The sequence below is a fragment of the Lissotriton helveticus genome, chromosome 7 (assembly GCF_964261635.1).
Source record: "Lissotriton helveticus chromosome 7, aLisHel1.1, whole genome shotgun sequence".
Taxonomy (NCBI): Eukaryota; Metazoa; Chordata; class Amphibia; order Caudata; family Salamandridae; genus Lissotriton; species Lissotriton helveticus.
In genome coordinates, this window is record NC_136068.1 from 1874487822 (window position 1) to 1874504188 (window position 16367).

Genomic DNA, 16367 nt, shown 5'->3' on the forward strand with positions numbered 1-16367 from the left:
GAACCACAAAAGGTTTTTGTTAAGACCAGGGTTATAGGTACCTGCACTGCCATTCTAGAGAATTGGTAAAGATGTTTCTGATTATATAAAACATGGTTAGCAATTTCTCTAACTTATTTTGTGCTATCTGTGTACCTTTCTTGAGTGGAATTTTGATCCGCATTTTGAAATCATTAAGTCATTGCGACTTTAGTAAGGTACACACTGGATATTTGGAAATCTCCAATGCATGTCACTCTAATTCAAAGCCTGATTACAAACTTACTGATGTAATGTCATGCACCTTGAAGCATGCACAATGGAGTGTCCCATTAAAAAAAAATATACTATAATTAAATTCAGCTGCCTTGCCAATATATTTTTGGAACAATGGTAAATTGTATCCACGTCCCTTAAAGTGTTTCTTTTACAATTCAAATCTATTGTTTAACTATATAAAATTGTTGGAATAAGATAAAATACATACACAATCAAAATTAACATATGACTAGAAGAGAAAGAAAAAATAAAGATCAAATATAAGCCATGGACTATGACAGATATTTGATTTTGTTTGTCTTCATTCTCTTCTTTTAAATAAATGTGACATTTAAAATGTAAACTGTGTATAATTCTTGCAGTTTACGTTTTAATTTTTTTTCCTCCTCAGGGCATTTTTAAATTCTTTGTTTTTCAGGCTGTAAATGATGGGGTTACACAGTGGAGTAACAGTAGTGTATGACAATGATGCTATCTTATTGTAGTTCATCGAATATGTTGAAGATGGCCTCAGATATATAGAACACACAGACCCATAGAACAATAGAACAACAGTTAAATGGGAACTGCATGTGGAGAAAGCTTTTTGTCTCTGCTGCATTGACTGGAGTTTCAGTATGGCTGAAATGATGCTGATGTAAGATGTGATTATTAAAAGAAAAGACATCAATGCCACTGTTGCCCCAAGAAAATAGCTCAATGCCTCAATGATGAAAGTGCTGGTGCAAGAAATCTTCAGCAGGGCTGTCACGTCACAGAAGAAGTGGTTGATTTCATGTGATGCACAGAAGGAAAGCCCAGAAATCAGTACTGTGTGTGGAATTACATCCATGAGACCAAGTACCCAGCTTCCAGCCACAAGTCGAAAACACAAATCTTTATTCATGATTGTTGTGTAACGTAAGGGATTGCAAATGGCCACATATCGATCATATGCCATGACTGCGAGTAGAATGAATTCTAACGTCACCATCGCCATGAAAAAATATACCTGCAAGAGGCACTCAGTGAAGGAGATATAGGTTTTATGTTCAAAGAAGTTGGCCAGCATCTGTGGGAAAATGATTGAGGTGTAAATTATATCAAGAAAAGACAAATTTGTGAGGAAAAAATACATTGGAGTATGCAGATGTAACGTGCCAAATATTATTGTCATTACAAGAAGGTTTCCCATTAGTGTTGTTGTGTAAATCAAAACAAATGAAACAAAAAGAGGAATTTGCATCTTTGGATGATCAGAAAAGACCAATAGGAGAAAGCCTTCTGCACTGGTCGCATTGGCTGCCTCCATATCTTCATTGACTCTGCAGGCTTGGATTAAGAGATACCTGGAATTTAAAAAAAATATGGTAAATATCAAGGATATTACAAGCTGTGATGAGAAGCCAGAAATATGGGCCATTTTATATGTTTATTCTAAAAAAATGCATACTTAAAAAACATGATAACATTTCTCCTAGTGGCCTGGACTTGCCAACATTGTTAACATTTTGAGTTACTCTCTGAATGGAACTTTGGGAGATGCTATCTTTAATTATCACAGCAAAAGAGACGTATTCATTCACTAACAGACAGCCCTCTGAGTAGCAAGGAAGCTACTGTGTGGCCCATAAAAATCCACTTTGAGATTCTGTCAGATGCTGACTTCCCTGTGCAAGTAAATTCACAAGTTCTCCTCATGACCTCTGCCTCTCTGTATTGACATGTATACATTATTAAACATGCATTAGGTTATTGTTTTCCATGGTGGCTGGTGCATAAGCAGAACTAGGGCATAGACCCACCAACAACAGCACAGAGAGTAAACATGTTTTTGCAGCTTGGCTTGAGCAGCAGAAAGGAAAATATATCAGGTGCTGGATCTGTCATTTTGTCAGTTTATATTTTTTAAGATTATAGGTTTTCTGACATCACAAAGTGCCCAAGTCATAGGCACAGCGTCGGCTAAAGCAGTGCTCCATGTATTGATCACGTGTGAGGGGCTTCTTATATTTCATCCACATTCACAATTTCACAATCCATAAACAAACTGAGCATGGTCAGTGCAGGAGAGGCATGTTAAAATAGGTTCTGCTTAAGCAGTAATATCATTTTAGAAAAGTCACCCCAAAACCAACCAGAAGCCTGGAGAGTGAGAGACTGAGAAAGCATCGGCCGTAACCCTAGCCTGGCATTGGATAGGGCTGTCAACAAGCCGCTTAGCAAAGAAACAAAGAGGCAAAAAAAGAGGAACAATTGAAAACAGGGATAGACTTGTTTGGTGCTTTAGCATTATAGCACACCATCTGACTGGCTTAACTTGGGGCAATGTGTAAAGTATTTATTCTGTACCAAAATGCAAATTACATAAAAGCACTAAACGATAAAACCCCCAAGCCGAAATAGAAACATAGAGTAAATTGTAATGAACAAAATAACACCAATAAAACAGAAACCCATAACAGAAATCAGATGAGTTATAACATGCACCAAAATGTGAAAAACATCAATGATAATTGCGATTCTCATATTAACAGGACTAGTGAATCTGGATTTCATTAAAGAGACTGAGGCTGACATTATGCATAATTCCTTTAATGCAGTCCAAGCAGCCGCTCACATCTCAATAATAAAAGGTTCCAGAATAGAACAATAGCAACACATGAAAGGCATGAGCCATCAACAATCTGCCTCTTTTAAATGTGGAGGAAAATAAGTTCATTCAACTTGAAACATCAAAACGATCTTCTTATGAGCAGGATGAAGGAGAAGGAAGAACGAAGGTAAAACCAAAGGATGGATGACACACAGTTAAGGAGCATTACCTGAAAAGAGGAAGAAATAAATATCTCTTGAATGTAAAACATAGTGTCAAGCTTATCAAGCTAAAAGGAACAATAGATGACACAAGTACTTTTAATAAAAAGTACAGTAATAGACTGTAACAAAAACAGCATTAAATCATTGTAAGACTACCAAGGGGTGGGATGTGAGCGATAATGTTAGCCTCCGTGTCTTTAATTAAATCCAGATTCTCTAGTCATGTTAATATAGGAATCGCAATTTCATTACAAGAACGGAGGCTACATTATTCATGTTGGTAGATTTGTAAAACAACATCAGACATATGTTCAATAGGCGAGCAATAATGACGTGCAAAGGTGCTAGCATTTGACCAGTCAGCAGCTTTGAGAATGTCGTCAAACTTATCTCCAGACCAGAGAGATTTACTAGCCATAGCACCCCTCTAAGGGAATGAGCTTGAAATTTCTTTCAGTCAAGACCTGCTCAACTCATAACAATCTTAACCTATCTAGCAATAGAGGTCGAGGTTATGCCTTTGTGGGGTTTAACAAAGGATATAAGTAATTGGTTAACATCCTGAGGGCAAAGAGCAAACATTCTGCGATCATACTCTCTCAAATTTGACTCCAAACGTGTTAAAAGGTCTGACCGTAATCTCCAGGGCTTTGACCTCAGAGACCCTTCTGCATGAGATTAGGCATAGTAGAGTAGCCAGCTTAATGGAAAGTTTTTTTTTTGGTGGGGGGTGGTTTAGGAGAGTGTTAACAGGCCAGGTATTGAAAAGATGAAAGATTAGTTTGACATCCCAAAGACTTCCATATTTAGGTTTAAGAGATCTTCTTAAACAAATGTTTTTCATCACTCTACAACCAATGCCATTTTTACCTACCATTTTACCATTGACAAGGACATGATCAGCAGAAATAGCCTATCTATAGCAATTGATAGTTCTATAGCTGAGGCCTTTATCAAATTGTGTAACAAGGAAGTTAACTATGTCAACAATAGGTGCTTCCAAGGAATCCAGGTTCCTTTCCAGGCACCAACGTACCCAGATTCACCATATGTTATTATATCTGTAGTGAGTGCCTGGGGCCCAAGACTCTCTGAGGAGAGTTGCAGCTGTTGTCGAAAGTCCTGAGATTTCATTGGATCTCCTGACACTCTCCAGGCAAGAAGGGTTAAACTCCTGTTCTGAATTAGGAGGTGAACTCCTCTGTCTACGTCTGCAAGAAGATTCTCTAGGGTAGGAATTATGAAGGGGGGGTTGCAAGCTAGTTCTAGAGTGGTGGGCGACCATGCTTGGGATGACCAAAAGGGAGTTATTAGGACAAGGAAGCACTGATCCTGTATCACTATTTGACAACAATCTCTGAATCATGGCAAAGGGAGGGACTGCGTATACCTTGGCTCCTTTCCAAGATTGTAGTAAGGCGTTTACTGCTAGAGCACCCGGGTCGGGCATCCAGCTGAAGTTGTTCTCCAATTGAAAGGTTAGTCTGCTTGCGAATAACTCTATCTCTAGAGGGCCCCAGATATTGTTTAGGGTACTGAACATGGAAAAATTCAGTTTCCAATTGCTGTGATCTAACAGTAGTCTTGAGTTCCAGTCTGCAGAGTATTCCACTTTGAGAGCGATCTTATGTTCCAGACAGAAGAGTGATCTTATGTTCCAGACAGAACATCCAAAGTTTCTTTGCTAGATTCGAGGTCCGCAGATTTGGTGCGCTCATGAGGGCGTAAAGCCCAGCTGTTGGTTCTAAATAATGTATGTGGTGAGATGATTCCTCTTGTGACCAGATACCACCAGTGTTCTGATTGAGAAGGCAAGCTCCCAAGCCATGAAGGCTCGCATCTGATTCTAAAACAAACTCTGGTTTTGAACCAAAGATTGCGTTTCCTTTACAAGCGTCTAGGTTCTCGAGATGTCTTATTTCCTTCCTGATTTTGGTAATCTTTTTTGAAGGTAGTAAAAGGATACATTTCAATGTGTCTACTGTGAAACCTAGGAACTCCAGAGATCTGGAAGGGGACAGAATTGATTTAACTTTGTTTATGATGAATCCTAAACTTTCTAGGAGATCCATCAAAGTCTTCAGGTCTTTGGCTAGTTGTGAAGGCTCTTGAGACATTATAAGAATGTCTTCTAAGTAAATGATTAAACACATGTCCCTTATTCTTAGAGATGAGGCAACAGCTCTCATGACCTTGGTGAAGCACCAAGGGGCAGAGGAGAGTCTGAAGGGGAGAGTCTGAAATTGGTAAAGGTGATTTTTCCTAGACAAATTGAAGAAAGGTTTGGTGGGATTCGGCAATAGGAATGGTGAAGTAAGCATCCTTTAGGTCTAGTTTGACTAGCCAGCCTCCCTCTGGAGGTAAATCCCTCAAGAGATGGATGCCCTCCATCTTGAAGTGCCTGTAAACCAAATATTTGTTTAGTCCTCTTAAGTTTATGACAGGTCTCCAACCTTTGTCTTTCTTTTTTACAAGAAAGAGTGTGCTTATAAATCTTAAAGTTTCTAATGGGACCTCTATTATGTCTCCTTTCTGAAGCTTAGAGGAGATCTCCTCCTCTATTATTTTTTGTTGCTCTGGAGAGAGAGGCATGTCTCTTGCAAAAGAAGTTTGTAAAGGTATGTGAGTCTAACCTCTCATAAGCCCATTGACAGTGATCAATCTCCAATTGTAAAGGAAGTATTTGAGTCTGCCACCCACTTTTTGGAGGAAAGCAGGAGAAGGGAAAGGGGAAAGAGTTCTCACTTGCAGGGTTGTTTGAGATGAAGGTTCCACAGGATCTAAATTCTCTGATGCCTGGGCCTCTAATTCTCTGGGGGTATAATTGAGGCACGTTGTACTGCTGATACCCTCTTCCGAAACCGTAGGATCTTGGAAATGGCCTTTGATTGAAGCGGCCGAAAGAGAGGACCCGTCTTCTGGCCCGCCATAAAAGGTTAGGATTGAAAACTCCACGCATATTTTGCTGTGCCTAGTCCAGGGCAGTGAAAGTGGAGACGTATTTCCCCAAGGATTTAATGAGGTCTTCTCCAAAGACTAAACCTTTTGGGTTTTGCGAGGGTGCTTTATCCGCCATGTCAGTTAGTTTGGGATTTATTTTAGTCAAAATGACTCTGCATTAATGCTAGCGTTGGCATTACCCAGTAGAATTAATTCTCTCTGGCTCCATCCCCTGATGGGATTGGTGTTGAGAGGGGTACCTTTGATGTCCATGTCTTCTGCGGAATCTAAGATTTTGGCTAGTGGTCCCAGTACATCGAGAAGACGGTCTTGGCACCCTTTCAGGGATTTTTCCATCCCTTTTCTTGGATCACGTCCAAGTTTGAATAGGAATGAATGAGTTCAGGGTCTAAATTGGGGGTATAGCAGCTTTTATTCTCAGTAGAAGGTCTAGAGCATTCAGCTCTAAGGATGTTACGAGTGTCCCTTTCTAGGAGGTTTCTAATCTATTTTTTTTAATAAATACAAGAGAGTCTGCCTTGTGGAATGCGCGCTTAGCACAACAGTGAAGATTGTGAGGTGGGTCTGCTGCGCTACTGGAGCCCGTGCTGTGATTGAATGTTTGCAGGGGATCATATTCACTTAAAAGCGTTACTGAACTTGTGACTGGGCCAAGACCAAAAGCTGGTTTGCTAGGGGGCTGTCAATCTAATAGACCAACAGGCTATCTGGCTAAATGCCTACACTGCTGACATTGGGACTGGTGCCACACAACTTGAAGAGGCTTAGCCCGGCACAGACTCCCCACAATTTCTGACCTTAGCAATATTGGCACTTCCCAAGACAAGATTCTGCACCTGCTAATTCTCCTGCACACGGTGATCCTGATGAGGAGATTGGCCTACTGGACAGCGTACAAGCAACGCGATGAGCATAGTTGTGTGGATTGGCCACTCCCACCTTCTGCTGAGTAGTGGTGTGGGGAGGATCGGTAATATTGAAGTAGCCACTAACGCCTTGAACATACAGACCCAAGCACTCGCATCAAGTTCCACACACACCAGCAATCATGGGCAAACCTAACAGAAGTCATCCACGCCTCAACTTTGAGCAGCGCAAGTCAGGAAAATCTCAACAAACTGAGGCCTCTGACTCAGAGCTGTACATTGCCACTGTGGCCCGACTCCTCTGGAGAAAACCCTTGCCACTATTCAAAATAGACTACAATCAATGAACAACAATCTGGAGGCCCTTAATGGATGCATGGATAGCATATCAGCCAAACTAGACAGACAGGGGGTCCGAATCGGCGAGGCAGAGCAGGGCATATCGAATGCAGAAGATAGACTGCAACTGGTCGAGATGAAAACATCTGACATGGAGAAGCTTCTTGCGGTTATCCATGCCAAAATTGAAGACCTTGAAGTGCGCTCACGGCACAATAACATACGCAATTTAGGCCTTCCAGAATCCACAAAAGTAGGGCGCCTGGAAACCTACATAGAGGATCTGCTTTGTGACATATGTGACGACGACAACCTCTCCGGGATGTTCATTGTAGAGCGAGCTCATCATTCCTTGGCTGTGCGTCAACCGCCGGGTGCCCCGCCCAGACCGATCATTGCCACTGCTTAATTACAGGGATAGGGACCTAGCATCTCCAGGCAAAAGGGCTACATTAACTATCAGGGCAACACTCTATCCTTCTACCCTGACTTTACAGCAACAGTACAAGCAGCTCGGAAGGAATTTCAACCAGCAAAAAAGATTTTGATTGCCGACAACATTCAATATGCCATGCTCTATCCAGCTCGTCTAGGAATAGGTACCAATGACAAAGCCAAGACCATTACCAATCACAAGCAAGCCCTGGAATTTGCCAAATCTCTCTGTCGTAAAAAGAAGACATCTCCCGATGCATCAGACGATGAGGGATGAGAATCTTAGCCATCTGCTAGCAGGATATTCCTCTTCAACAGAACTGTCAACGACTGTGATGTCTTTGCTAAACTACAGGCTCAAAATGAGAGACACTGCAGCATTGGACTTGCCAAACGTGCCACTAATCTGCAGCAATTGACTAGTATGGGCCACGGCCCTTGTATCCTTATCTGAGTGTTGTTTTTGTTGCTAAATGTAAATATTTGTGTACAATTTGAGGTGGCATGATGAGCGTATTCTACTACATCAGATATATAGCTGCAGTTTCAGGGAGTACACTCTCAGTACTCGGTGGCCACCTCTCTTGTCCACCAGGGAGTTGAATGTGCCGCGATGCCCCCCAAAATGGGTATACCCCACATTGCTCTCTTTAGGTTTTTTTACTTGTTGTTCTTTTTTTTTAAAGCAATGGGTATGGCTTTAGCACTTTGGGGTTGCTAAAGTGGGAGGGGTTGGGAGTTGGTATGATGTTAGTAGGGGCCATGATCAGTTGGTTGTATGTCAGTACAACGCAGGCTATTACCACGCGTGCCATTACAACGCTGTTTTTACAAGGCAATTCGTTACAACGACTTGCGCTGTAAGCGCTGGATAGTGGAATAATTTAATTTTCTATTCCAACTGCAGCCCACGTTACAGTAGGGAAGGTGTTGGAATAGAAATCTAAACTATTAGTTGTCCAACAGTGCCCTCCAGCACAAGTCGTTAAAACGAGTTGCGTTGTAAAAGCAGCGTAGTAATGGCAGCGCGTGGTAATGCCCGCGTTGTAAAGGCTGTTCCCCGTTCAATTTGATTGCATTGATACACGGTACAGAAACTACATTTCTTATGCAACACACAGTGACTGTAGGCTTACCGATTTCCTGTTGGTAAAAATGTATGCAAGTATTAATGAGTGAGGGTAACAGGTGTCTAACCTGGAGTATACGCGGGCTGAACTACCCCAGAAAAATCCGCCAAGTCTTTGCGTATTTAGATTGACACACCGTTCAGGTGGCTTTTTTACAAGAGTCACACTTGACCAAAGACTCCAAAACTCGAAGTGCACTTACATTGGCTTCAAGTTAGCATCATCATACTCTTTTACACCAGCGGTTTCTCATCCTGATCAAAAGAGGTATCCCATTTACACCAATCAAAACCTATATAGATGATGGAGGACATTGTGCCATGGTCCAGGGTAAGGTACGGACCGATAGCAGACGGACCTGAGGTGGTTCAGCGAATGTATGGAGTGCTGAGAGACTGGTGAGAATCAGCTGTTGTGTGGGAAGGAGACCTGAACACACACCTACACCCCAATTTAGATCAATCCAGCTTACAAGGTGTCCGCACACCAAAAGTTGTTCAGAGCATCAACACTGCGATGATGAAATTTGGGCTGCTTGATGTTTTGAGATTTCACAAGGGGCAGCAAGGGAAGGTATACCAGCGCATAACAGCTGGTAAAGATTAGACTACTGGCTTATGAGTGAGGAAGCAACTGAATGGGTTACAGATATCACCACACTTCCACACACTCTCTCTTAGACCACAATCCGGTAAAACCTGTTTTTAGCATTCCAAACATGGTGCACCACCCGTTTACCTGGCGGTTTCGTTCAGAGGCTTTACTTGACTCTATCTATCCTGACACCATTCGAGAAGCCATAGTACAATATTTTGACATCAATGCTGGCACAGGAGATAGTGCTGCCACCTTATGGCAGGCCTTTATGGGTACAATACGAGGGGTTTGCATTAGTACCACAGCAGGAATATTAAAAGATATCAGAGGTCCACTTACTAAGATAGAAACCATGCTATCGGCCCAGGAGAGAGATTATATGGTAAAGCCAAACCAAGCTACGCTCTTTAGCATACAGGAACTGGTTCTCGAATATGACAGAGTGGCAGAGTCTGATATCCGTTATCTATCATGCAGACATATAGCCAGGGCATATGGAGATGGCCAAAGACTGAGCCAAAACCTAGCCGTAAAACTCAGAAGTCGCTCCGAACATCATCAAATAACTGATTCTCAGGGTGTAGAGCACTATTTACCTCTTGAATTAGTGGACAAATTTCATGGATACTAGGCCGCGATGTACAAATCACAAGTGACCACGCCAGATTTAGACATAGCAGACTATCTAGCGGACATTGCCTGCGCGTGGTTGGCGGACGTCTCCGTAATTATTTGAATCAACCATTTGATGAATCAGACATAAAAGCAGCAATACGTGACTTACCTAACAAATAAAGAATTTACTGGCATAGTCACACCATATATATTAGCAATGTACACTGAAGCACATGAGTCAGGTATTCTGCCACCATCCCTTCTTCAAGCATTAATCATTACTCTCCCTATAAAAGACAAATCATCTGATGAATGCGAATCATATACACCCGGATTATTCATTAATCTAGATGCCAAAATATTTCCCAAAATTCTAGCCACCAAACTCCAACCTCTGACCAATCTGGCTTCATCCCGGAGAGGTCAACATCCCACAATCTCAGAACCATTTTTACAATCAAGCACGTGCTCAACCCAAGCCTACACGCTACAGCCGTAATGTTGGACTCGGCTAAAGCGTTCTACTCCATAGAATGGAGCTACATGTTCAAAATCCTGCAGAGGATGGGGTTCCCACTGATATATTTGGGCTGGGTGTGTCTGCTCTATAATTATCCGCCGGCACGAGTGCGACTAATGGGTCTAACGACAGAGCCTTTCCAAATTAGGCGAGGTACCAGACAGGACTGCCCCTTATTGCCCCTGCATTTTGCCTCTGGCTTGTGTGATCCGGCAAAGGCACAGTGTGACAGCACTTAATTGTATACATCGCCCGATAGGCAAATCTCTCTATGCTGATGACATGATCCTATTCATCAGGGAACCGGATCGCTATCTGACAGGTGCTGAGAGAGTATATTAGATTAGGGTTATTCTCGGGTCTTACTGTTTTCTGGGACAAGTCAGTTATCATACCATTACCAGCTGTCACCCCCCTGCCGCCTATGGAATACCCGCTAGTATGGACCTCAGATCCTGTTAAATACCTAGGGATCTGGATCCACAGTGACCCTGAAGTTGTCATACAAGATAATTACAGACGAGAATGTACCACACTTAATCAGCAGATTTAAAAATGGAATGCTTTGCCACTATCCCTGGCCGATCACTTTGCATTATTAAAATCATTATTTTGCTGAGATTTTATATCTATTCTCCAATATTCAGATAAAATTGATGCAATATTTTTTTACTACTTTGCAAACTGCCCTACTCAGGCTAGTTTGGGGAGGCAAACAGGTTCGCATGGGCTAGGCAATCCTCACACTTGACTATGCCAAATGAGGATTCAGAGCGCCAGACCCATATACATAATTTTTAAGTTCTCAAGCACAGTATGCATATTATTGGTTTCATCCACATGCCTACACTCCACACGTAGCAGTGGAAGATGGTGATTCCCACCCGACCCCCTTACCAGGTATTCTCACCCATACACGGCGAGATACCCCAAGAACTGAAATTAACACACTGGATACAACGATTGCAGCATGGCAATCCATAGGCCTGCTTGCCTGTAAACCTCCTATATATGTCCCCGTGCTGCCCCAGGCACATTATGCTGCTCTATCGGTGACACAGGAAGACGATCCGGTGAGATCACTACGAGAGGTAGGCTTGATCACCATGCATGACCTCTACCTAGATGGAAAGTTCACTACCTCTGAAGATCTCCAGTATATCACCAACCGCATGCAATTATTTCAGTTTACTAGCCATAGGGTGAGACATGCTGTTAAATCACATTACACTATGTATCTTGATGAACCGTCTAATCTACAATCCCTACAGTTATTACTAACCACTCCTACATGGAGAAAGACAGTCACTAAACTATATAGGGCCATACGTGGCAAAAAAATCAATGAGCTGGACAAGAGCCTTGCCCGTTGGAACAATAAATTGTCTTTCCCCTTGACGCTCTCAGAGTGGGAACATATTTGCAATCTTACTAGTAAACTTACACCCAATGGCAATCTATGAATCATTCATTTTAAGGTACCTTCATCAGGTATATCACACCCCCCTCAGGATACACAAATATGGATTGCGTGAATCCAGTAGATATAAATGATGTAATCAACTGGAAGCTGATTTCTGGCCTCTCGCATGGGAGTGCGGGCTGGTGGCTAGATCCTGGGACCAAGTAGTGCAGCATGTACCCAAAATGTCTGGGATAGAAATGCAATGTACGCCGTTGTTATGCTTACTGTGTTATGTTCCACATGTGAAAGATGAGTTGGGTACATTTATATGCATTGCACTGCTAATGGCCAAACGCTGGGTTGCTATAACAAGGGCTCATGCAATGAAAGGTACACATTGGATTACAGACTAGGGGCCAGATGTAGGAGCCATTTACCGAGCGGTAACGGCCGATTTCGGCCGTTACCGACCGGTAAATGGGTTTTCGGTATGTTGGGGCACTTTTTTACAGAATCGGTAAATGTACCGATTCGGTAAATTTACCGATTCTGTAAAATACCGAATTGGTATTTTTACCGATTCGGTAAATCTCAGATGTAGGTGGGACTCTTCAGAGTCCCAAAGGCCCTACAAATTCGGTATTTTAACACCCAATCCAATTGGGTGTTAAAATACCGAATTCAGGTGTGCATGCACATGTGTGCATGCACACCTATGCCATGTGACGGACAGACATGCCCTTAGGGCATGTCTGTCTGCCACATGGCGCACATGTCAATTTTTGGGGTGCCAGAGGGTGTCAAAGTGACACCCCCTGCACCCTTGCTAAAATCGGTATTTACCGATTCTGTAATTGCAGAATTGGTATTTCCCATTGATTCCTATGGATAGGAATCAATAGGAAATACCGATTCTGTAATTACAGAATCGGTAAATACCGAATATTACCGATTCGGTAATTCCACATCTGGAATTACCTACATCTCCCCCCCTCTATTTTACCACTTCTTAAATACCGAATCGGTAAAATTCGGTATTTAAGAAGTGGTAAAATAGATTTACCTACATCTAGCCCTAGGTGTATTGTAAGGAAAAAATGGAACTATACGCGGAGGAGCTACCAACATCCTCCAAACCCAAAGACATTTGCGAACCACTGTGTCAATTTCTTCAACAACAGCCCTACCGGGCCCTCTTGACACAGCGGTTGGTCATACTGTATAAACTTAAAATGTCACTGTGGTGCCACCGATGGTAACTGTATTGATATATGTCACTTATGGGCCTCTGTACTGACAATACATTTTGTTTATGTTGTTTTTGTTTTTGAGCTACCTTGCACAGTAGCGTTGCCGCCTATCTTTGTGTCGAAAATGCAATAAAAACGTTTTTTTAAAGTGCTTACCTTGAAACTTAGAATACATTCTGAAAAAAAGTGTCTAAGAATGTATTTTTAGTGGAGCAAGGCTGCAAGAGATGTGCAAGGAGGGGCAGTTTTTGTCAGATGGGCATGGGTCTAATCTGTGGAGAATATTTCCATGTTCAAATATACCTGTTGAAATGGAAGTTAAAAACTCCAGCTGGACAAGGCTGAGAGCTGTAGCCAAAGACAGTTCCATGAGGTCAGATATCCCTTTGGAGAAGGACTGCTGATAAGGATTTGATGCTGTGGAGAACAATTTGTCGGGAGAAGCGGTGAAGTAAATCCAATTGGCCATTTAGCCACCTCTAGCAACACAACCAAAGACCAAAGTCTGGTGGGATACCTCTTCGATGTTTAGGACTCACTCAGGTTGGGTCCACGTGCAGGCTCAAGATCGTGTTAACCTTTTATGTCCAGCTGACTCTGAACAGGGATACAATAAACTAGCCATGGAATCACTCTGGTAGGACTGGGAGCAGGTGAACATATAGGGCTTAACAGCATGGCTGGCATCTAAGGGTTCAATGGAGGCTCCAGGCAGCAAATCAGTCTTTCTATGTACAGCTGTAGTCTGGTGTGCATGAGGTCACCCTTTTGCTTTTCATTCAAAAAGGTGGGATGAGCTTCTGAAACGTTCTTTGAAGTGCATGGACTTTCCTGACTCGCTTGTCCCGGTTTCAAGGTGGTTGCAGTGAAAATGTGGGGTTGTTAGGCTCTTTTCTAAAGGCATAGCATAGGCTATTCAGTGGTAAGTGGGGCTGTGATCAGTTCCTTCCCCATTTAACCAGAAGGTGGCTCAATCAGGCACACCTAATCCCTTGAGTTTCTGATTGTCATGCGACCCAAGAGGCAGATTTCTAAAAGTGTTAATATCAAAATTGTGATCACATGCGCCGTTAGCCATTTTAACTGGCTTCTCTTTACCATTTCATAGATACCAAACATAATATTTCAACCTGATCCCAAATTAGACTTATAGCTTATTAAAGGCAATAAGGAATCCCCGATGTTATCCTATTGAAGGGGTAAGCCTCACTGTAGTGAAAAATGTAATTAGGAGTTTTTCACTACCAGGACATGTAAAGCACCCTGCTTTATGGGCTACCTAGGGCATACATTAGGGTGTCTTGGAAAGTGGGCTTTAATGGCAAGTTGACATGGCACTTATAAATTGCATTTAAAATGCAATGATAACATGGGATATGCTTTAAAGTGCTTCATAAGTGAGTGGCACAATAAGTGCTGCAGGCCTACTGGTAGCATTTAATTTATAGGCCTCAGGTATATGGTATACCACTCTGCAAGGGACTCATAAGTAAATTAAATATGCCAATTAGGTGTATGCTAATCAAACCATATCCAGGGTGTCAGCTCAAGTTCTTTAGCACTGGTTAGCAGTGGAAGAGTTCACAGAGAATAAAAACACATTTCATCAAAAATAGGAGGTAAGTAGGCAAAAGGTTTGGGGGAAGGCAATCCTAATGCTGCCAGCTCTAATAGTTGCCTGATCCAGGTCTCAGCTTAAGTTTACTTTGTGAAAGAGCAAACCTCATAACAAGTTATTAAAGATTGTGGGTCCCCTCCTGCTTGTTTTTCTGCAAGGGATGGAACCACCCCCCCCCACACACACACAAAACCAGGCCTAGGGCTATGAGAAATTTGTTTTGTTTGCTTTCTTGTAATTATGCAAAATGATGGCAAAATTCCTCAAGATTATGCGTAATTATGAAAAATGCATATCTTCCAATTCTGGCTATAATTTGGTGTAAAATGCATCCTTCCATCAAGTTTTGGTACAAGAATACATTTAAACAAGAGCACCACTAATAACAGCTCTGTGCGTTCTTTTGTTCCTGTGCATTCTTGGGACTTTGGTTATGGGAATGACAGCAAATTCTGTGATTCACTGTAAATGTGTACCGCAAGAGGCCCATATTAACTTGAAGTGGCACAGTGGGGGATTTCAATTTCACTAAGGCATACCCAGGTCATTACCAGACAGCATTGGAGTGGTCTTCCCCAAACTTAATGCAGATTTCTGTCTGTTGGCTTTAGGACTCTGAGCACTTTAACACTGCTAACCACTGTTAAAGTGAATGTGTGTCTCCCCTAAAACATGGTCTGATTGACTTCTTCACTGTTGGCATAATTAATTTATCTATAAGTTCCCGGTATAGTGCACTACATGTTTCAAATGCCTGTAAATTAAATGTCCCAAATAGCACGTTAAACATTTAAACATGTCTCACGCCTACCACAGCAAAGCCGGTGTGTGCAGTTTTACTTTCGTGTCAACTTGGTATTTAAAACTCCCTAACCAAGCTGTAAAATCCTCCTTTATTGCATATAAGTTACCCCTAAGGTTGGCCCTAGTAGCCCATAGGACGGGGGCTGTGTAATAAAAAGCTGGGACATGTATTTTTAAGTTTGCCATTTCCTAGCAGTGAAAAAACTACTGTGATTAAGAAGGAGTAGTTCTGTCATGTTTCATTTTATTGGAATGGGAGTGATACATCATCTTCAGTGGTAAAGATGAATTTGCCACTACCCTTTTAAAAATGCCACTTTTAGAAAGATTTGTATACAAAAGTTGTACCAGGAGTCCTCTTTTTTATACAATAAACAATCACACTATATGCTTTTTGTGATTGGGGTTTATTTAATTACTCTCTATTTTGTATTCTTAATACTTCTTCTTGGATTTTCTCTCCTTTGGAGAGTCACACAAAAAATTATACTACATTAACCATTGATAACAATTACATATTTGGACAACGTAGAACAATCACATCTTTTGTGAACATTAAACAATCAACAATATGTCAGACTCCATATAAAAAAACAATATACATTACATATAAAGTATCCTGCATACGCGTATCCTATTTAGGCATATATGTGTAACCCAATTCTTTTTGGCTCAATTAACCCAACTCTTTTTGTCTAATTTATGATTCAATTGTCAAACTTCATAAAATGATCCTGCTGACGCGTTTCTAGCCTCGTTATTTTCTTTAA

The 16367-nt window shown here is 41.7% G+C and overlaps 1 protein-coding gene across 1 annotated transcript in view; it reads right to left on the bottom strand.

Annotated features, from left to right (window-relative positions):
- Nucleotides 1–628: 628 nt before the first annotated feature.
- Nucleotides 629–16367, bottom strand: part of LOC144769828 (olfactory receptor 1G1-like) — a 70576-nt gene continuing 54837 nt past the window's right edge. Inside the window, exon 3 of the mRNA XM_078654014.1 lies at nt 629–1586. Coding sequence (XP_078510140.1) covers nt 629–1586 — 958 coding nt within the window. The remainder of the gene's footprint in view (nt 1587–16367) is intronic.